General features: G+C 40.0%; 3 protein-coding genes across 5 annotated transcripts in view; 1 reads left to right on the forward strand and 2 right to left on the reverse strand.

The window, feature by feature from the left end:
* Positions 1-2,592: 2,592 nt before the first annotated feature.
* On the reverse strand, positions 2,593-11,008 carry ilvbl (ilvB (bacterial acetolactate synthase)-like). Its single transcript, XM_033630400.2, has 14 exons — positions 10,581-11,008; positions 9,866-10,067; positions 9,404-9,531; positions 8,976-9,226; positions 8,491-8,590; positions 8,271-8,368; positions 7,920-8,056; positions 7,520-7,654; positions 6,118-6,232; positions 5,745-5,914; positions 5,334-5,404; positions 5,170-5,241; positions 3,928-4,033; positions 2,593-3,813 (listed from the first exon to the last, which is right to left on the reverse strand). The coding sequence occupies exons 1-14, from the start codon at positions 10,692-10,694 to the stop codon at positions 3,635-3,637; spliced, it is 1,878 nt and encodes a 625-aa protein (XP_033486291.1). The 5' UTR covers positions 10,695-11,008; the 3' UTR covers positions 2,593-3,634.
* Positions 11,009-11,504: 496 nt separating this feature from the next.
* LOC117260101 (beta-galactosidase-1-like protein 2) lies at positions 11,505-21,547 on the reverse strand. 3 transcript variants are annotated; one of them, XM_033631983.2, is made up of 20 exons: positions 21,417-21,547; positions 17,869-18,000; positions 17,463-17,648; positions 17,160-17,228; positions 16,956-17,051; positions 16,767-16,875; positions 16,602-16,694; positions 16,431-16,512; positions 16,198-16,262; positions 15,921-16,005; positions 15,519-15,656; positions 15,317-15,397; positions 15,034-15,140; positions 14,411-14,557; positions 14,224-14,295; positions 13,445-13,523; positions 12,961-13,048; positions 12,373-12,484; positions 11,932-12,048; positions 11,505-11,785 (listed from the first exon to the last, which is right to left on the reverse strand). In XM_033631983.2, the coding sequence occupies exons 3-20, from the start codon at positions 17,624-17,626 to the stop codon at positions 11,675-11,677; spliced, it is 1,815 nt and encodes a 604-aa protein (XP_033487874.2). In that variant the 5' UTR covers positions 17,627-17,648; positions 17,869-18,000; positions 21,417-21,547; the 3' UTR covers positions 11,505-11,674. The 3 variants fall into 3 exon arrangements, with proteins under 3 accessions (XP_033487874.2, XP_033487875.2, XP_078023369.1); XM_033631984.2 differs by having other exon boundaries at positions 17,463-17,663; XM_078167243.1 differs by lacking the exon at positions 21,417-21,547 and having other exon boundaries at positions 17,869-18,016.
* LOC117260100 (beta-galactosidase-1-like protein 2) overlaps positions 19,571-22,494 on the forward strand; it is a 28,796-nt gene continuing 25,872 nt past the window's right edge. The window contains exons 1-3 of the mRNA XM_033631982.2: positions 19,571-20,042; positions 21,530-21,715; positions 22,012-22,080. Of these exons, the coding sequence (XP_033487873.2) occupies positions 19,942-20,042; positions 21,530-21,715; positions 22,012-22,080 (356 nt within the window). The 5' untranslated portion in view covers positions 19,571-19,941. The remainder of the gene's footprint in view (positions 20,043-21,529; positions 21,716-22,011; positions 22,081-22,494) is intronic.

Raw genomic sequence — 22,494 nt, forward strand, 5'->3', positions numbered from 1 at the left:
GTGCTGTACGTATAACTGAACTTGGCTTTGTTGTCCCGGGAAGGAAACTTGTATCAGTGCACGGCGAAACACACACTAAAGCAGACTCGTCCATTAGTAAAACTAAAAAATCTTTAGATGTCAAAATTAAACTCCCAGAATAATAACGTAGACGCCCTGGCATTCCCATGGAAACCGTGACATGACATATACATAATGTATTATTCTGTGTAATTTACATCCAAATATTCATGCACACACTATCGTTTTAGCCTTCCACCACTTCACAATACATAACCTATTAATACCACTCATTTTGTACTACAAAACAACACTTATTTACAATTTAAAAGCAAAGTACCTATATTTACAAAGAGCTCCTGAATGCAGCAAAAGCGGTACTCTTTCTGACTGTGTGACGTCAAAATGAGCATGAAGCCAGACAACGACCTACATTACCAGTCCCAGGGTGCTTTAATGTCATATTCTCAACTTTTGGACAAGTCTGGTGTTCATATACCACCAACGGAATATGCTTTAGTTTTTTATGCAACCCCTCCTGGCTCCTACAACAACTCTGCTGTATTTAAATTGACTTTTCTACCTCTGGATCTTGTTGTTTATTATGTTGGTCAGACTTGTTTCTCATGTAGAAAGACATAATAACTGTGCTGTATGTGCTTTATTTCAGAAAGTAAAAGTTTCTCACTTCAGACCTGGACTGGAAGAAAATCTGGTGCCTACCTTCTAAATTCTTGTTACAAATAAGGTGAAGGAAGTGACCTTTAAGGTGACTCACAGTTTTTATCACACCATGACATTTCCTCAGATATAAATGACATTGTTGTGCACTGCTCATTTGTCAACTGACTCTAGAAGATTTACGCCATCCATTTTGGCCTTGTCCCCACTCCTGTGTTTTTGGCAAGATGACTGTTCTTTTATTTCCCAGTATATTGATTTTGAATTTCCCCTTTCTCGTGAGAATGTATTGTTTGGCGTTTTTACTTACCCTTCTACCAAAGCAAATCAATACAACATCATAAATCTGATTGTATTACTTGCAAAATGTCATATTCAGAAATCAAAATTTACCAAAAACCCTGTATAACATTTAATGAGCTGATGTAAGAATACTTTTGGTGGTCTGATCCCCTGGCATTATCTAACTATTGTATTATGTTCATGCTGTCTATCAATAAAATGTTGAAAAAAGACCTACACAGTACAATCTAATGTATATAAACTGTTGTTCACACCTTAAACTGTTGCTTATTCTATAAAGTTATTGTCCAGATTGCAGCCTTTTGCATACAGCACTTGTCACTTTCTAATACAGGCTATGACAGCATTATACAGAAATCAGTGTAATCAAATATGAAATATCATTCATAAAACTGCCCATCAGTCTTTGTGTTCAGTGCCTTATGATTAGAAAAATAGTCAAAACTTTCTGCCAGTTCTAGTACACATGATTTTACCCCTGTATTCAAAAGCAAGAGATTTCATATTTGAGAATGATACAATAATTTGATTTTAAATCACCAAAAATGAATCGCAGTTATAGTAAAGCTGTCACTTATTGATACACCCTGCAGCAGGCATTTTCCCAGATGGCCTATTTTACCAGAGAGCATGTTTTTCTCCTTCTCCCATAACTGAACGTGTGCTTAACAGGAACACGTCAGTAAAGACAGAAAACTGCTACAAGGCTGCCATCTACTGGTTAAAATAAGAACTGCATGTTTAAAGCATGAAGGGCAAAAGTCACAGCCCCTTAACAAAACAAAAGCTAAAACTTTTCGTGATTTGTCTGACATAAACCAAATGTTACATAAAATAACTACATATAAATATATTACTGCTCTTGTGTCAAGTTATAACTGATGTGGAGATGGCACAAAGTTATGCAACATATCACACATGGTGCAGCACTGTACACCAAGCAGAGCTACACCATAAAAATCCAGGTGTAGATCTTTTATGTACCCTACAAATTAGATTTTTATAATTGATTCCTTATAATTAGTACGTAAATATTTACCGTGAAAATGTGCACCCAGGTGGCCTTAGTATACTCTATATGCGTGGTAGTGTTTCCCAAAGTACAGGCCTTAAAGCAGTCCTACTTCATTACTACATACAAGTGGAGCTGCTGACATTAATAGAAGGACCAAACTTAATAAAATATACACAGACCTCGATGTTACAGCTCTTGCCAGATTTGCAGATAAAGTTGCAACATTAATAAAGCTGTAATGCTTATTCTGCACAGAATCAGAGCGATGTGAAGGTCTGATTTTCCTAAAATTAAACACAGATGACTCTGTGACAAAAGTATTTCAGACTCCACAGCCAAATTCAACAAAAGCAGCTGTCAAATTCCCAAAATGCACAATGAGTTTCCTTCACATACAGTCTACAGCTTAAATTCCACTTCTGCAGGCATTGGGGCGACTGTGTGAAAACAAGCTGGTATATAGTGACGTATAAATACTGTATGAGGGACATAGAAGGTTAGATTATATGGTTGCAGTCACAAAAAATAGCTAGACAGTAATCTGTAAAGTCGGTGACTAGAACAGTCTGTGCTGAGAACATTCAAAGGCCCACTCATGATCTTTCTTTTATTTGTCAATAAACCCAAATTAACATCGTCATGATCAAAAATTTGACATACCTCCCTCAAAGTACCAAATAAAACAACAATATATATATGTTGGAGTGAGATGATCCACACATGTTCACCTGGTGAGTATATAAGTTATAATTATAGTGCAATACATATTGTGTATAGGCATATATGAAATCATAGCCCACATCAATGCATACAAGTCAGTATTAGATATCATTCAAATACATAACTGAATCAGCAGACACATTGTCAATCTACACGTATCGATGTATTCCAAGACACAATCAAACATTTAAAGGCATAACATTTGTCAGTCTTCAACATTCAAAAAAATATTTTTTTCATTTTACACATTTTTATCCCAAATCATGAACTGTTAAAGAAAATGAAAGCTGTAAAGATTTGTGTCTCCGTGTTCATTTGATAACAGGAGGAAAGGCATACTGGTCACGTTTGATGACTTAAATCAACACTCTCTCTTACAAATGATTTTTTAGTCACTGGTTTATTTGCAAGAAGGTTATAATAATAGGCTGTTTAAAGGTCAAAAATATAACCCAGAGCTCTGAAAGAGGTAAAATCCCTTCATAAAGCAAGAGCTTCTTACTTTTCAGTCTTTCCCTTCTTTAAATGCAGCAGTTATCTTAAATAGCACATGAACCTGAAAGTTGCATGACGCATAACAAAAGCTTTAGTTGCTAGGCTGGCAGATCTGGAGCTGTAGTAGTAAATAACATAGTAAATAACAAAGATTACAGGTGTATAAACAGTCACCGTTTGATAGTGAAATCAGTCATGACTGGTGTTTGCAGATGTGTGTTGTAGCTGACATGAAGTCTCACACGAGATGAACGTACTGTAAAGTAATTTATGGCTTTAAGGGCACAAAGGATTAGCATAGGTCTGGATCCAGCAGCTTCTTCTTACTCTCTGAAACCTCTCATAGAGCCTGACAATAAAGTCTACGAAGAGCCAAAGTTACAGGAAGAAGAATGCACTGCTTTAGGATTCACAGCTGCTCTATACGGAGATAGAGCCCTCTCTAAAGTTGGTCTTCCCTATGAGAACGTTGAGAAGTGTAGCCTTGCCCTCCCGGGTCTCCTTCTGAGCCTGTTTGATGATGTCGCTTAGCCTGTCCTCGTCCTCGCGCCCTACAAGGTAGCCCTTACCGCCGTAACCGTCTGCAACTATATGATAATCTGCAAAAAGGAGAAGAAATTATAACTTGTCAGTAAGTAGCTGCTCAGTCATCATACACAAACATTTATGTATAAACGGAGCACATATTCCTACATCCAACACAGAAAACTTACCTGTAAATGCAAGGCCACATGCCACGTTACTGCCGAGTATAGGAACCTGCTCTCTGGATATCTGACTCCAACATGCGTCATTTCCCACCACAGCTATAACTGGTGTCTGGGGGAAAAGAGCAAAACGTGAATAAGCAGATGAATCCAAAAAGAAAAACTGTAACAGTCTCTAATTCATATCTGCAGACAATCCTTCATATCTGCAATATGTATTCAATATGTGCCTTATGATTAGATGCAAAGTCTAGCACACACTGATTTTTACTCCTGTGTCTACAAGCAAGACATTTTATATTTGAGAATGATACAATAATTTGATTTTAAAGCACTAAAAATGAATCACAGTTGTTGGCCTATTTTACCAGAGAACATGTTTTTCTCCCTCTCCCATAACTGAACGTGTGCTTAACAGGAACACGTCAGTACAGACAAAAAAAACAAAAAACTACTACAAGGCTGCCATCTACTGGTTAAAATAAGAACTGCATGTTTAAAGCATGAAGGGCGAAAGTCACAGCTCCTCAACAAAACAAAGGCTTGATCTTTTTGTCTGATATAAACCAGTGTGGGTTTTTTTTTTTTCAAATGTTACATAAAATAACTACATATAAATATATTACTGCTCTTGTGTCAAGTTATAACTAATGTGGAGATGGCACACAAGTTACAACATATAAGCCAAGCAGAGCTACAACATAAAAATCCAGGTGTAGATTTTTTTATGGATCTCACAAATAAGATTTTTGTAATTGAGTATTAATAATTAGTACATTAAATATTTACCCTAAGGATGTGGGCCCCCTTGCATCACAGGCACAGGCGCAAGTGGCCTATAATATGCTTGATAGTGTTTCTATTCATTTATTCTTTAAAGTTTATGTATGATTCAGCAGCTTTATACATCCTAAAAATTGAAAATAATAAGTCAACTAAATCTAACAATAACAGGCCAAGATGGACTCACCAGGCCTTGTACCCGAGTCTCCTGTGTGACAATCCTGTGCTTAATCCACGTCAGCTGCAGCAACGACATTGCCTTTTTGTACATGGGATGCCTGCTCTACCCACTGAGCTACTGGGTGCCCCCTAAAAATCCTGTGTTTAACCCATTCATCCACCATCTTACTCCCTAGATGGACTGTGTCACTCTTTATACTGCATCACCTGACTTTCTGGCACTACATTTGTGAGTTTTCTCATAAATTTACCTTTTTAATATCAAAGAATATCCAAGAATTTTACCTTGTGTCTGGTGAATGTGTCAATCTCTGCAACACTGTATCCTAGGGAGCCGTCACCATACACTATCCACACCTGAAAAGCACATAAAGTAGCATTTCATTCATACAAGCTGAACACCGATCATCAGATGATCACTCTCAGAAAAGCCTGAATCAATACTATACCTCAGATTCAGGCCGACACAGTTTTGCCCCCAGGGCAAATCCTCCTCCAACTCCCAGGGTCCCAAAGGCTCCTGTAGAAACAAGGAAGAGTAAAGGTATGTCACTATGACTGCAAAGAAACCTCTGAATGCATTGCTATAATAGGGATGAAACATGACTTGACATCTGTAGCTCACTCTTGTAATTTTACTGTTCATAAATTAACCTGACAGTGACAGAATTCTGTTTTGTGCATTTCTTTAACTGCCTCACATGCTGTCAAAAAAGCCACAAATCAACAAACAACTGAAATCAAAAATCAATTGACTTGAAATAATATTACTGAAATTACAAGCCCTCTCCTCTCACATTCACATACACAAACATCCACTTTTTCACGAACTAATTGTGCTTTGGTCTGCGAGATCTAACCTGGATCGAGCCAACGTAGAGGTCCTCTTGGCCTCATTATGTAAGCAGCACTTCCAACAAAATCACCCCCATCAGCAACAATGATGCTGTCCTCTGCCATTAGCTCATCCACACAGTGGAGGACTTTCAAGGGATTTAAGTGGTGTTCAGTCTTCTCATCAGCTTTACGCCTGGAATAGAAAATACTCTCGTTTAGGTGATGGAGACATGGTTTTATAGTTACAGGGTTGTGGTTGCATAACATTACATCAATTGATAAAATTGTGTTTGCTTTCTTGTCGTTTTTTAATCAAAGAGGTTTAACAGATGGTTTTACAGTACATGCTGACACACCTAGAAAGACCAGGGACCAGGGATCATCAGGTCTCCTCACCTGTTCGCATTTTCTTTGGTTATATCTCCTGCTTTGAGGCTCTGAGTCCATTCCTCTGCACAGCGATGGCCTTTAAGGCCTTTGGAAAGCTGCACTAAGAGTGAGCCAGCATCACCTAAAATAGAGCAATGTTTACATTTTTAGACTTTAAACTGTTTAACTGAGGTATCTGCCATATGGTCCAACCCTACAGTATGAATCAGTAGTAACTGTTATGTTTAAAGTCACATCACCTGAATAATATATATCACACACAATGTATTTTGGTCATTCTGTAATCACAAATGGTAAAGGTTGTTCTCTGTAGGAATAGAGTGGTGCGAGGATGATCTTTTTTTCCCGGAATTTAGCATCGTCTTGGTTCCCTCAACAAAGAGCCAACTGGATTTTTCCATTGGATTTTGGATTATTGCAGGAAATAAGATCTCTGGCAAACAACTATTTATGATACCTACACAGTTTGCTTAGCAAGATAACCTTTATGAATGAACACCATTTTTATGATTTTTGAAGCATAAATGCAATCAGCAGAAGTTAACAGCAGGCTATGACCGATCTACACCGCAGTCACATGACTTAAACATCTTTGTCTTATCTATAATCGAGCGTCCGTGTGTATTTTGATTGCTTTTGCACCAAAGTGAAGCAGCGCTCCTATTTTCGTTGTATGCAGAACAATGACAATAAATGCCCGGTAGCAGTGTGGAGTTTGCATGTTCTCCCCGTGTCACTGTGGGTTTTCTCCGAGTACTGCAGCTTCCTCCCACAGTCCAAAGACATGCAGGCTTGTTTAACTGGTGACTCTAAATTGCCCGTAGGTGTGAATGTGAGCATGAATGGCTGTCTGTCTCTGTGTGTCAGCCCTGTGATAGTCTGGTGACCTGTCCAGGGTGTAGCCCGCCTCTCACCCATTGTCAGCAAGGATAGGCTCCAGCACCCCCGTGACCCACAGTGAATAAATTCCTTCTGTTCTGCTATAAAGATGTTTTTTGGCATGATGACGTTTAATGTCCCCAACAACCTCTGTAGTCTAATTCAGCCAGTTGCAGGCAACCGCCTTTTTTAAGACACATAAAAGCTTTGAAATTCATGTGCGGGGTATTTACTGACTTATTTTATATTGTAGAGCAAAACATGAAAATCTCTAAAGCGTGTGTTAACTACAGACTATATTTCAGACATCTAACCAAAAACCCACATTAACTTTGAGATGAGAGAAGTAGAAGTGCAAAAACCCAAACTCCTCTCTGGGTTTTAGGACTCATTCCTGCAGCACTCTATTGGGGCCAGTGACCAATTCATTTTTTATAAAATGGCACATTTACCACTAATCAGAAAAAATCTAAAATGACATATTAGTTTAATTATGACCATGCATCACGATGGGAGCTTATGAACATACCCTGAATTGCTATAGTTGGTTTCCAAAACATATCTGAGTTTTTTAGCAGTTGCGTCTTATCTCTGTTGACAGCGATGATCTTACTGCGTCTGTTAAGAACTCTGCCGTAGCTCAGCCGAAAGTCACACACAGTGCCTGCAAACACAGAACACAATATTCAACATTGTCCACATTCCTTCTAGGAATTCTGGATAGCCTGTAGCTATACTGGCTACGAATACAGTTCAAACTCAGTATTTTAACAAACATAAAGCACCTTCAAGAGTCAGTTTAAATGAATTTTAACAAGGAACAGCTGTCATTTTATGAAACCATAAATAAATGAATTAATACATTATTAACGGTTGTGTTACTGCTATGTTAATATTAAGGATTAAAACTGTAAGACTGTGTGTCTGACCTGCTAAGAGCACCAAGTCGGCCTCCTTCAGAGCATCTCGTCTGTTCTGTCTAATGTGGATGGGACTGTCTTTACCCAGCATGCCACGGGACATGCCCCCAAGGAAGCAGGGGATGCCCAGGTCCTCCAGTGCCTTCCTATAAAACAGAAGAACATTTTTAATCCGATGAGCATTGCTAAGTAAAATCACAAACACTGACAAGAAAACTAATGTAAGCCAGTTTTAACACATTTTAAAACACTACAATTTTTATTATTAACAGTAAACAAATAGTAAACAGCGCCTGAAAATCAGTAAGACGCAGGATAGAAAAGTACAGACAGAGGGCGGCATAACACAATGCCCTGTACCTGATGTCATCAGCTGGTGTCGGAGGAAGTGTTGCTTGACTACCGAGCAGAATAACGGGTTTCTTGGCTCGACTCACCAGCTCTATGCACTTTTGTACCTGATTTACAATGAAAAAGCAACAACAAATAAAACCCTGGTGTAGTCATCTCAACACTGTACACAGTGAAATGGAAGAATGTTTAAGTAACATTGAATATTTAATCCTAAGAGCAGTGTTACCTGATCGGCTGTGGCTTGAGGGATGTCAACGGGAAGTGGAGACGCATCTCTCGTCTCCCAGGCTCCAGCAAATAGGTGCATGAGGTGATTATTGAGGTACCTTACGAGAAAACAGACCATCACATGAAATCATCATGTATGTGACAGTTGAGAGTGACATGAATCTTGGGAGGAATGAAAAGCACAAAAGGTCCACCTTGTAAAAAACACTGAGTTCAGAATCGAGCCAAAGATGTTAAATTTACAAGGTACATTTTCAAGACCTGGGGCTCCTCAGACACCCCACATATGTCAAACAATATAACAATTTTCATATCAATTCACTTATAAAATTGCTGATTTCAGTCGTCTATACAGCACTCTTCAAACTCTATTTCCATGTAAGTACAATTTTGTATTTCTTTGTTGGCAACCAGTCTTTTTTTTGTATTTTATATACACTAAATAGTAATGTGGAGTGTTTACAAGACATGCTGATGACATACCATGTGACAATTTTTCCCATCAGGCCTTTGGGAGGGTTCTTGACTCCAAACTCTTTGGACACAAGATGGAAGGGATAGAGCGTGTCGATGGGAAACTCTATGAAAACGGGACCAGGAGTTCCTGACTGGGCGATGGCCAGGGCTTTCCTGACGGTAGGCACGATCTCCCTGACAGTCCTGATTGAGGCACAGAACTTACACAGTGGCTTGAAGAGAGACATCTGGTCGATATCTTGCAGCGCTCCTCTGCCCTGTCCCACAAACACAGTTGATGAAGAGGTTAGATACTGAGGCTGATTAAAGGTAAGATGAAGTATACCACATACACTGCTTCTGGCAGCAGCAGAACCCACTGCAAGACTATCTGGTTTTCTTATTTTATTCTACCTGCACGTTAACATCATATATGCACCAGTATTTGAGTTCACCTGAAGTAGTGTACCAGCAGCTCCCCCCATAAGCAGCAATGGAGATTCAGCCATCTGAGCATTCTTCACTGCTGTCACTGTGTTAGTGAGGCCTGGGCCAGCAGTCACTACTGCCACACCAACAGTGCCTGGTGGGGAAACAATCAAAACAGCTATCAACTACAGCCAGAGCTTAGCATACAAGCAACTGAGACAGCCCTGTCTAAACTTACTGCTGCACTAGATTATTTGCTGTACCAGGGCCAAAACCCTGGCACACCTAAATGCAATCCAGCCACTATTGCTGCTGTCAGTTACACCTGTTTTTGACACTCAAGAACGACCACAGCGGGAACGCAGCAAAACCAGGACACACCTTAACAAGGCAGCAGCACACCTAATTCCTTTATTCTGCGTAACTGCCAGTGACATGAAATGAGCTCATATGAGACTGAGGGTCATTCTCGTAACACAAATCTGCACCTGAGAGTCTTGCCACAGCATCTGCAGCGAACACAGCAGTGGCCTCGTGTCTGGTGTCCACTATGCGGATGCCCACCTTCTCGCAAGCCACCAGGATGGGCGAGATGTGTCCACCGACAAGGGTGAAAACGTACTTGACCCCGTGGGCGCGGAGCACTTCTGCCACACTCTCGCCACCATGTCGTGGGCTCTTTGTCTCAGTCTGGAGTGAGTCAGAGAACAAAATAAAATAAAAAGAGAATATTTGTGTTACTCCTGTTATTTCACTCATTTAAAATAGGAAAGTATGTTTGTTGAAGTAGGAAAAAGGCTCTGCCCAGAGATAAACAACTGTCAGTGGGAGATGATGACCCCTCCAAAGGTCATCTGTCACACTATCTCTTTACTCCATCATCTTTCATATTTCACAACCACACATTGTTCTGGCTTGCAGAGGTGAAGTGCCTCCAGGCTTAAGCCATCCCACTAACAGCCTGGGTGTTGTGATAGCCTTTGTGCTAGAAAACCACAAGGCTGGTCAAAGTTTACATGGAGAGGGGCCATCTTACCTTTCACCTGTGACAGCCTGCAAGAATACAGGTGATTTTCTGCAGGCAGATAATGCTCGTGTATTGCTATCTGTGCAGTGATGCTTTAAGATAAGGAAAAAACACGTGGAGAAAGGAAAAGAAAGGCATGGAGTTTATAATAACCATGTTGTATTGTGACAACCTACCTTATGAAACAACCGGTAGAGTAAGCCAAGTTTGTAGGCTGCAAGGACCAGCCCCGCTAGCGCAATGCCCGCAGAGCATCCGAGAGCTGTGCCAACGGCTCCAAATGTCTCCATGTCGGGACACGGAAGAAAACCGTTGTTAATAAAAACTCAACTTACCTAAACTTAATATCCAAACCTACTCGTAACTGGCTCAGCTCAGCTCGGCTAGGCTAGGTAATGTGGAGCTGCCCCTACAGCCACTATACTCTCATTTCGAAAGTAGTAATTTTACCACGACATTCACTGAGAAATTAAATAATATTAAGTTACTAATAAAAGGCTGTTCAGGGCATGTATTCGGCTCTTCCGTAAGTTGAAATAACCGAGTGCGCTTCCTGATATTGCTGTGCCGACATAGGAGCACCAACGGATATATTTACAAGTCAAGATAGCCAGAACTGTGGAAATACACGGGAACTTCCGGTTATTGATTTCAAAATAAAAGCATAGATACAACGTGCGCATATTACATGAACGCCTTCTGGATAATAGTTTGCTTTCACTGTATATATTCGCAACTATATGTACAAGTTAAGTTAATATAGACATTAAAATGAATATTTTGATGTTATTTCCTCACATTTAATCTACATTTTTACTCTGTGCATTTTATTTTGAAGAGACATGTGTCATCTGTTCCGGTTACTAGGCTTTGTTTCTACTGTAGTTGATATGGTTGTGTGTGATAGGTGTCTTTTGTGAATAAGAGAGCGTCACTAATGTGAGGGACAAGCCTGTGGTCCAATGAGAAGCGCGTGAGGGCGTGTCACGCTGTCAACGGGTCAAACATAGCTATTTCTAATCAGAGCGAAGTTCATACTGAAATGAGGAAACATGACAAGTCAGGCAATGTTGTATTATTGGATTTAAGACAACAGAATCAATGGCAACATGTGACATTTATTTAACCTTTCAGGCAAAAAAACATACAGTTGTACAGTAGCAGTTATGGTTAGTAAATTAATGGTTCACATAATTGACAATAGCTGCAGGTATCAATAAACTGTCCCCTTATGTGTGTGTGTAAAAGTGCATGTTGTGTTACTGTATTTTCACAGCAGAGTGCAAAATGGCATTTTGTAAACATCAATTGTCTTTCCATGATTAGGATTCTCAGCAAACAGTATTTTGTCATCCGCTTTTTGTTCCTCGAAAACAATAATCTGAAAGAGAACATAAAAAATTATGACATATTGTACCCACACACAATCTGCCACAAATCATCCAAGCAGAAATAGCAAGCAGAGGTGAACTTCACCTCACTAAAAGTCAAACAAAACCATAATGTTTCATTTTATTATGGGTTTACCAGATTCTCTCCACTTCTGAGCCAAGGTCCTGGGAGATAAAGGAAATGCTGGGGGCCAATAAACCAGTGGCGTCCAAGGTTCTGCCCATTGACAAACACCGCTCCTTTACCCCAACCCTGTGGATGGATGCACTGGTATGATCAACAGTGTGGACAGTGTGTTTTCAGACTGTAATTAAATTCCACTTAACTGCAGTAAAACACTGAGGCATCAGAATGTTTTAAATATATTCAGTCTGTTTCAAAATGTCTCAATTAGAACGCAAATACAGATGTAACAGAAAGACTAAGGCGCTGATTAATATTGCATTTGATTTCACTAAGCATGCATACAAAGTACTGTGTTATAAATAATAGATCATTTTGAAATATAAGTAATAGTAGAGCTAATAAAAATTTATCAGCAGTTAAAGATGCAGTTTATCATAAAAGATAACTAACAGGGAGTCTGATGAAGGTGTCTCTGGGAGGGCCATCCACATTCAGCCTGGCCTGGAAAAATCCAGGAATGGACAACTTGAAGTCAGACTTCCACTGACCTGAACTCATTAACCTGAAACAAGATCAAACATCCATGAAACACTCACTGTAATCACGTGAAACTAAAAACAATCAGGACGCTATGAGGCAAGAAGGATGTGGCAAATGTAGTAACTGAATTCTGCAATAAAGGGATTTTTGTTTTTGGATAGTTGTGCTGGGCTTTGGTTCACTGATCTGCTTCATCGGACTTGGGATTTCTCACAATTTCCAGGGTGCTTTTCACTCCACATACAGAGTAAACATTTGAACTATTCTATTTGTGCGTGTGCATAAACTGTAGATAAAGGCAGGTAGTCATATACCCACACCACTTAACACTAAAATAAAGTTAAATTTGCACAGTAAATAAGCAATGCTGTTTTATAAGTATGACCAGCGACCTATTAGCATATAAAACTCAGGATGAATCTGCCCTTTAAGTTACAGTCAGCAAATGTCTATTACTGCCCATTTAACAGAATTAAAAATGAAATTCAGTTAACCAACCTTTTCATGAAGCCTGGCTTCATATCTAGACAGAAGATGGTAAATCCTCTCAGAGGGGTGTGATTCAACACAATGTCTCCCACAATACCTGTAACACAGTATGAGGCGAAAATACATAATGCAGCCTTACTAGCATGTGGTTTTTGTGTGCTTTCTTCTACAGTCAGAGGGTGATGCATGAGGCCACAAAGCATAGCAATGTCAGGTTTACATAGTAGCAGTGATTTAACTTGTTTAAGTGAACTTGATATTAGTTTTCAGTGTCCAAGCAAAATGATCCAAACTATTACGATACTTTCTTTGGCTTGCACAATGTTAAAATTAATGACTCAGGTCTGGAAATCTGTTCCAATATGAACAGTCCAGGTCTGACATATTCAATAGCAATTCACAGGAACGATATTCCTGATTTTAGATGACTGAAAAAAGCAAAAGAACCGATGTATGGCACAGCACGAGACATTGATGTTTGAAGGCAGAATACCTTTGCGCTGTTCATCCAGAGCTTTCCCGTAATTCACTCTTCCACAGTTCTCCACAAGCAAACTCAATGTCTTCTCTCCCTTCAATTCACAAAACATTTGGAAGTTATTTAGTAAAAAAAAAAGAAAAGTTACCACAATGAGACAATGACCCATCTGTTGATGCATTGGATGGATTAATCATGATCCTGCAGATAAAGACATTGATTAAGAGGAATAAATCTGGCAATAATTGTGCATGAAGTGGATACTGTTCTGTCCTGCTATCCTCAATGGATGGAAACATGCACTGTCATTATCGTTTCTCTTCTTTTCTTTTATATATTTTTTTTGCTTTGCAAGCTGATACTGGACTAAATTACTTGCTTGTAAGATGAGCACCTTTCACTGTGTGTAACAGACATGAACAGAGACCAAAACCATCTTTATTATGTCGAAAATTCCTTTACTCCAAAGACAATGCTAAATGGATGCATTCAGCGCTTTGGCAATTCACTCCACTTCAATTTGCCTGTCATTCACTCATCCACACACTATGAGGGTGCTGGCCTACCCATTGAGAGCAACTTGGGGTTCAGTGTCTAGCTCAGGAACACGTCAATTTGCAGACAGGTTTCAAGCTCCTCAGAAAATATTCCTGGGATGATTTAGACACAGGGACACTTGCACTTTGGTGACTAACCCTAGCCAAAGATCTGAGTCAAAGTTATATTCTATAAAATTTAAAATGCATGTTTCATGGCATGCACAGCTAAGAACGGACATAAAAAGCAGTCAGTACCTTTACATCAGGGAGTGCCAGCTCATGGGTCTTGTAGTCCAAACTGCCAACACATTGTCTGTCGACGAAAACCTAAACAACATGTAAAGTCACAATGGTAGGATTATGTATAACCTCAGAAGATACATTTTTAAAACTATTTTTGCGTGCACTGTTTCTGTGTGTGGGTCAGTGTGTATATCCTCACCAGTGCTCTGTCTCTGATGTTGTTCCTGGAGTTGAGGGTTCCTCCACTGGTGATGGTGGTTTCGTACAGTGTGTAACCATACGACTGCCCATTGTTATTGTTGACAGGTAGATTCTCCATGTTCACTGGTCTCTCTGACCTGTATGGCTGGATGAATAATCAAACACCTACGGGTATTAGATACAGGAGTCTGACAGAGATCTCTGAAAACAATGAAATTAATTTTGTATTAGTGTGGTTTTACAGGCAGGGCAAGATACCATCATATACGTGTGCATACATGACACTGCAACACACTTGGAATAACATATCAGCATATGACAGATACTTCTTTAAAAAATAGCAGGTGTGTTGACACCATGATGCATGACCAAACCCGAGCTGCCAGGTGTGAGACATCTGTCTTAAGCATGAGCAGCATTTTGCTACATCTCTACACAAGTGGAAACACCGACACAGACACATAGGCTGATAACAGAGATGTTCTGTCTGTCTGAAGCTCACCACAGCTTACAGCTTGCTCTCACCCCAGCAGGTCCCTTTATATATCCGATGGTATGGATAAAACATTTTCATTTTCCACTATATGATCAACTGTTATATGTTTCCTGTCAGTACCCCACCTTGTCAGTGAAGTGCAGGCTGTCCCACAGTGACAGGTGCTGCTGGATGGCAACAGGGTGGTATGCGCTCCTCTCCTGAGGAGAGGGTACTTCAGGAAGAGGCTCAGCTGGAGCAGAAATTGGCAAGAACATTTAATTGATGCTAATTATGACAGACTCAATTACTCTGGACAATAAAAGCAATCAAAACTCATCAAATTACGTGCTAGATGTACATATTATCATAACATTTATGATAATAACTCATCCAATCATTGCATATGGAAGCTTAAACAGGCATTACAGTGGTACTGGCTGAATAAAGTCCTCAAGAGGTGATATTTTGGGGTGCAATCTCCGGCCTCAGTGAGCGGAGCATCGTAATCTGCAATGAAAACATTTACATATAAGAAGCAATGCATTTGTTAAGGGGAATCATATTCATTAAAAATCTTGACACATCCTTTGTTCTTTGGTCTCTGAGCCCTGGGGTAATTCCTACCAACCGTAACTGGTGACCTGAGGCCTGTAGGTGCCAAAGTCCATCGCTCCATTCATGAAGCCAAAGCTGGTTCCCCCATGGAACATGTACAGATTAATAGAGACACCTCTCGCCAGGATCTCTGACACAACGGCAAGCATATCTACAAATCGAGTGATGACACAATACAGAGAGTGAGCCAAAGAGCAATATGCAGCAATGAATGAGTGGTTAAGTAAGGCTCTCTTCCGTCAGTTGAAGTGTCCTTGAGTAATACCTGAGCGACATTCTGGATGTCTGAAATCAGACGTTGACCGTTGTGAAGCTTGTAAGTGTGTAACAGGATAAATGGGATGCAGAGTGATGCTGAAAATGAGCAAAACTGTTCAGTGGAAAATAAAGACAGTTAAAAAATTTGTGTCCATACCCTCAGCATGGAACACATGGTGATGTTCTCCCCAGACGTCAAACCAGCCGGACCAGTACTCCATCACCATTAGAGGTTTCTGGGGCTACACAAAACAGAACACATGCCTGCACTGTAATTTAAGTCATAGCAAGGCTTTAATGACAAAATCATCCAACATTTTCTCTTTAAACTTTTAGCCAGTGCTCTTGCAAAATACTAAACATTATGCTAATATAAACAACAAAGATTTTTTCCCCCGAAGTAATAAGCTACAAAGCTACCCATGATCTTTTACCTGTATATCAGCTAAGTGCTGGATTGCTCCGAACGACAGTCTCTGCAGGTTTATCGTTTGAAGAACTGAAATGAGCGAGATTTAGATCAAAGGAAGGACAAAGTCAAACTACATCATGAATAGAAAATATTCATATAGGGAGAATAAATTCAAGCACAATAAAACTAAGTTACAATACAGTAAAAATAAATATTTTAGGCAGTCCTCGTTTTCCTTTTTGTTATCTTCATTACCTCCCTCCATCCCTCCACATCTCAGACCCTCCCAGTTGTCTGAAGTCAGCAGGAGCTCCTTGATCCCTCTGGACTCGAGATACTTCAGGAGAAGACAAAAATATGTTTTGCATGATATCTTAATGTAAAACTCAGTAAAAAAGAAATATTACAATACATCAGTAAACTCACGTTCTTTATAAATGGCATGTAGTCCTCATCTTTGGCATATGATCCATACTCATTTTCAACTTGGACTGCAATGATCGGGCCTCCCTCCTCAAACTGAGAAAGCAAACATGGAAAATAAATGTGTGTTTCAGGAAATATCATAACACAACTTTGAGTCTGACTTACCATGAGAGGTTTGATAACTGAGACAAGCTTGTCAAAGTAGAGGTTGACAGCATCTACAAATCCAGGATAAGTGGTCCTCAGCTGCATGTTTTTATCTTGTAACAACCAGCTGAAAGAAACACAAGAACAGTTTCCTGGCATACTGCTTATATATGGCAATGTTTTAAAGCAATGGCCAGATGGTGTTACCTAGGCAACCCGCCCAGGTCCCATTCAGCGCAGATGTAAGGTCCAGGACGCAGGATCACCCACAGACCCATCTCTGCTGCTAGAGTGACGTAGGCCCTGAGAAAGGCAGAGAGACCTTCTGCTTCAGTTCAAAAATAACCACACTGCATGTGTTCGGGGAATATTTACTGTCTACAAAGAAGAAACTGAACATTAAAGATTTACTTGAGGTCCAGCTGATCTTGAAAGTTGAATGTTCCTCTCTCAGGCTCATGCAGATTCCATGGCACATACCTGAAAGAGCAAAGCAGAAAACAATTCTTTGTAGCTTATACACAACAGTGTGGTCCAGCAGCTGGTAAAAAAATCCATATTTGCTTTCTTTCTATTTCATTTCAAGGTGAACTAATACGCCATTTCATACAGACAGGCATTTGATTTAATCTGATTTGTGTTTGACCCTCTCCAGTAACACAATAGTGACAATCCTGTGATGTGAGACATTGTCAAGTTGCAGTGGGAGCCTACGTCGTGAGAGTATTCAGGCCACAGGCCTTCATCTTCAGCAGTCGGTCCTCCCAGTAGGCTCTGGGGACACGGAAATAATGGATGGAGCCCCCCAGGATGAGGAAAGGCTCTCCCTCCAGAGTGAACTGAGATGAGTCGGCTCGCAGACCCTCCACACGGCTCATTCTTCTCACTTCAGGGTGATGCCTGGTGGGGAAATAACTGTTAGATAAGAAAATATTGTGAAAGGCTCAGCATCTGCAGCAGGTCATACATGCTGGATAATAGAATTCAAAGGTGTACATGTGTTACTGTAATAAAACCTTACAAACAGCGATTACAAATGATGCATATGCATATAGTATGACTATGACTGGCACAAAATAAATGTTATTTTTCTATGAGCAAAATAAAAATAAAAACTCACCAAGACTTGACATGAAAGTCCCAAATGCAGGATGATTTAAAATCCCAGCTACATCAAAAACATTGTTGTACCTTGAAGCTGAGCTTGCCAGGGAGCATTTGAAGGGAGGATGGTGCTGGGAGGCCTCAAACACTGTGGATAAGGGAAACTATTGTTGTTCTAGAACAAAAAATATAATAGTGCTCTGTCTCTTTCTCTCTCTCCCTCTCTCAGACAGAGAAGGGAGGCATTACTTTGTATACAGCAATGTTGCCCTCATGATATAGTTTACACAAAGCATGTACGCTGATACCCCGTACATGGTTCTAAATGCAGGCACAGCTTTAAAATAAGGCACTATGTGTGACTGTGGTCACAAGTTAGTGTGTAATAGCACGAGTGAGTGTGTGTGTGTGTGTGTGTGTTGTGTGTGTCATGTTGTTTTTCCTCTCTGCCCCAATGTGATTGTTTTTTTTCTTGCTCCTTAGAGCACATCAACTTTTTATGACTACCGATAAGATAAAAAGTCAAAACCACAAAAAAGCAAACAATAATATGTTTTTGTCTGACAACAGAAGACAAACTATTGCATATAATTTTGTCAACAAGAGTTGTCAAACAACTTCACAGATTATAATACATCTTAGATCTACATAATATATATGTTTTATCAGAGAGAAATATTCGATAGTGTCACTGCTGACACAAAAATGCAATTTGCAAATACAGATTACAGCTGAACAGACCCTTGGTCTTTGCCTAAGTACCACATTCTTGACACTGTTGTTGAAAATGTTCTGTTCTCCCATTATATGTCACAAAATTAAGCAGATTGTATGGCAGAGATATTGGAATGGGCAGTCAAAATATAATAGTCAATTATAAGTTTGCATGTCCCTGTGTCAGTGTGGGTTTCCTCCAGGTACTCCAGCTTCCTCCCACAGTCCAAAGACATGCAGATTGACTGGTGACTCTAAATTGCCTGTAGGTGTGACTGTGAGCATCAATGGTTGTCTGTTTCTATGTGTCAGCCCTGTGATAGTCTGTCACCCTGTTCAGGGTGTACCCCGCCTCTCACCCAATGTCAGGTGGGATAGGTTCCAAGGTCCCATGACCCCCAGCAGGATAGGAACCTCTGGAAAATAAATGTATAATTGTAATAATAATAATAATGAAAAGAACTGACTGATCAAAAGGTACGACATCAACAACCCACATGCAAGACGAAATTTAATTTCACCCCTCATTAAAAACGGATCGTAGGAACTCAGGCTGAAGGAGGCTGTGGGGCAGGCTATTACTTTTATTTGCCCAAAAAGACAGTCATTAAAAAGTAGCTGGAGAATAATGATATTAAATGGGTGGACGTAAAAACGATATTCCCTCTTAACTTTGGGATGTAATAGAAAAAAATATATATTCTTGAGTGAATGAATGACTTTGTTTTGAGCAAAACGAAAAAATAAAAACAAGACATCAACAGACAAAAAAGTAGGAAGAACTGTACACTTATTTAATCCGACCCCCTTGAAAATTGTCTATCCCAAACTCATTCACAACCATTAATATAAACAGATATTCTTACATACATTATATTCTCGTACACAAACTTTTTTTTTTTTTAACTAAAAAAGAATACAAAGCAAGGGAGGGTAAAGATAATTTCAATTTTCCGCGTTTATTCAGCAGCGTAATTGTGCGACGGTCCCTAGACAGGGGCAGCGGCACACTCGGGTGTTTACGTGTAACGTCACTTCGGGACAACTTCTAACGCCAACTTCCTCTGATAACAAGTACTGGTCACACTACCTGCAACTATGGAAAACTACAGTTGAATTTTTTCAGACCAAGTTTCGTTTTCTTTCAACTTTTAATCCCGGAAGAAACGTTACATATAACCTGGCGCTGCGTCGCCTAGATATGGGGTAGATCAACTTTGGCGTTATCCTAACATACCCTCATGTCAGACAGGTTTTGCAAAACTGGTGTTGTCTACATGATAAAGTCGTACAACAAGATATGTACTCAAATGCGCATAAAGTGAAGAAGCGTGCAGGGAGCAACTCCTACTGAAGTCCTGTTTTATGGCCACACATGGAAATATCAATGGTGGGGCGTCGTCTGTCATTAAAGAGGAGATACTGTCTTCTGCTGTGCTTTGCTGTCGGACTGTTAATCGCTTATGAGCTCACAAGGTATGCTGAGACATCTATCTATTCCCCTGTGCATTAGTTTGTTTGACTTGTTATGTCACTGCCTGTGTGCAGAAGTGTGGACTCAGCTATGAAACCAGCCAAGCTGTATGTGAACTCTGACCTCACTCACCTGCTGACCTGTGGACATTGGACATGACTAGGGTTGCACATAAAGTCACCTGTCACTGTGTTAGACTTTAGTTTGTGCTGTTTTGAGCTCATGACACCATGTAAGTGCATTTTCCCCTATTGAATCAGGGAGATAATTAGCTTCCTCTTATATTAATTTAAATCATTTTCAAAATCAAATGCCTTTAGGACAGGGAGCTATAACTGAGCCTTGCATGATGACAAAGAAGAGGTTGTGCCTCTTGTGTTATGATTACATTCATATGCAGTGATAACACACAGGAGTGGCACGCAACTTCTGCCACCATGATTTCTGAACAGGTGCATGAGGTTTAAAGGTTCAGTGTGTATGATTTAGGGGGATTTAGTGGCATCTAGCGGTGAGGATTGCAGATTGCCACCAGCTGAAACTTCTCACGGCTACAATTCCTTCAGTGTTCATGTTCCAGGATGTTTATATCAGGAGCCGAATTATCTGCAGAGGTCTTTTCCTCTCTAAACCAAACAGACCAGGTGATTAAAACCGTTATAAACACTGAATAAAGCAGTTTCATGTTACAAATCAGAGTTTTTCGCTGCTCATTAGGGCTTCAACTAACGATTATTTTCATTGTTGACTAATCTGTCGATTATGTCTTCGATTAGCCGAGTAATCATTTTAGCGAAAAATGTGTTAAAAGATGGAAAAAGTCTGTCTGTCTTTTTTCCAAACCACAAAATTATGTCATCTAAGGGTTTTAGTTCACCGTCATGGGAGAGTGTGTAAAGCTGCCACTATTTGAACGTAAGAAGCTGCAATAAGGGTATTTTGCGGTACTTTTATAGTACTTTTCTAAAAATGACTCAAACCGATTATGCGACTACTAAAATAGTCACCGATTATTTTTATAGTCAATTCGTCATCGAGTAGTCGACTAATCGTTGCAGCCCTACTGCTCATTGTAGAGGGGCTTCTAACTACGGTGTCCATTTCAAAAGCATCAATGGCCCTATCTGGAGCCAGTGTTTGGTTTGTTAGTCCTGAGCTACTGTAGAAAAATGGCGGTGCAGCATGGCGATCTCCATAAACAAGGATCCGCTCCTTATGTAGATATAAACGGCTCATTCTAAGATAACAAAAACCTGGTTCTTATTTTCAGGTGATTATACACTGAAGAAAATATACTCTTTATATTACATTCCATTTCTACCAGTACGCCCCCTGAATTTTACACACTGGACCTTTACACTGTATATTTAGCTCACCCACAAGCTCGCTTCCCATAGAAATATGTCTCCAGTGTCTTCATGGACTCCAGTCCAGTTGCACTTGCTCAACAAAGTCTTTTTCAGTTGCAAACTGTGTTTTGCCCCCTTAGGAATCGCCTTGAAGTAGGAAGAATGAGCCGTGCGGAAGGTCTGAGGGCCAACTCGTCTCAGTTCACTCTGGAGGGAAAGCCCCTCCGCATCCTGGGAGGCTCCATCCATTACTTCCGTGTCCCCAGAGCCTACTGGGAGGACCGGCTGCTGAAGATGAAGGCCTGTGGCCTGAATACTCTCACGACGTAGGCTCCCACTGCAACTCATGGCTGGTTGGATACAGTGTACCTCAAAGCAGCAGGATGAACTGTGTCAGAGAGTTGTTTTACTGGAGAAGATTATACACAGATCAAATAGCACTTGAGTAAAGCAGAACAGAGCAGACAAAATTAATGAGGCATGAGAAAACACAAGGATGTTGTGATATATATATTTTTACAAGAAACTAATGCAGTCTTAAAAACCATGGAGTTCACTACCACCAAAATACTCAAAGCACACACACATAAAAATGTATTTAACTTCCACTTTTTTTTTTCAGATATGTGCCGTGGAACCTGCACGAGCCTGAGCGAGGGGTGTTCAACTTTGAGGATCAGCTGGATTTAGAGTGAGGAACGACAAAAGGCATTCCTGCAGATGGCACTGTTGCATCACAGCACGGCTCAGCTTTCCACAGTCTTATAATTCGATACCACTGAGAGGGTGTACATTTACCCTCAAGAAATGCTTTTGATTAATTAGCTGTGCACTCAGTCAGTATCACTGATTCTTGATTTATTGATAAGACGGCATCAATCCATCAAATGTGCCGCTTGCTGTCAAGTCTGGTGCTGAAAGCAGAGGTTGCCTCAGTCACAAATAAAACAATCTGAAAATGGCAAAAAATAATAATAATGGAGTGAAACAATTTAGAATTAATGATAATGAGATATCATTTGCAGCTGAACATCTGCTTTAATTCAGAATAATTGTCTGTCCCCACTTTTTATCTGCTGCAGTAAACATTTTAAATGGACTGCAC

The sequence above is a fragment of the Epinephelus lanceolatus genome, chromosome 4 (genome assembly GCF_041903045.1).
Source record: "Epinephelus lanceolatus isolate andai-2023 chromosome 4, ASM4190304v1, whole genome shotgun sequence".
In the NCBI taxonomy this organism is placed as follows: Eukaryota; Metazoa; Chordata; class Actinopteri; order Perciformes; family Serranidae; genus Epinephelus; species Epinephelus lanceolatus.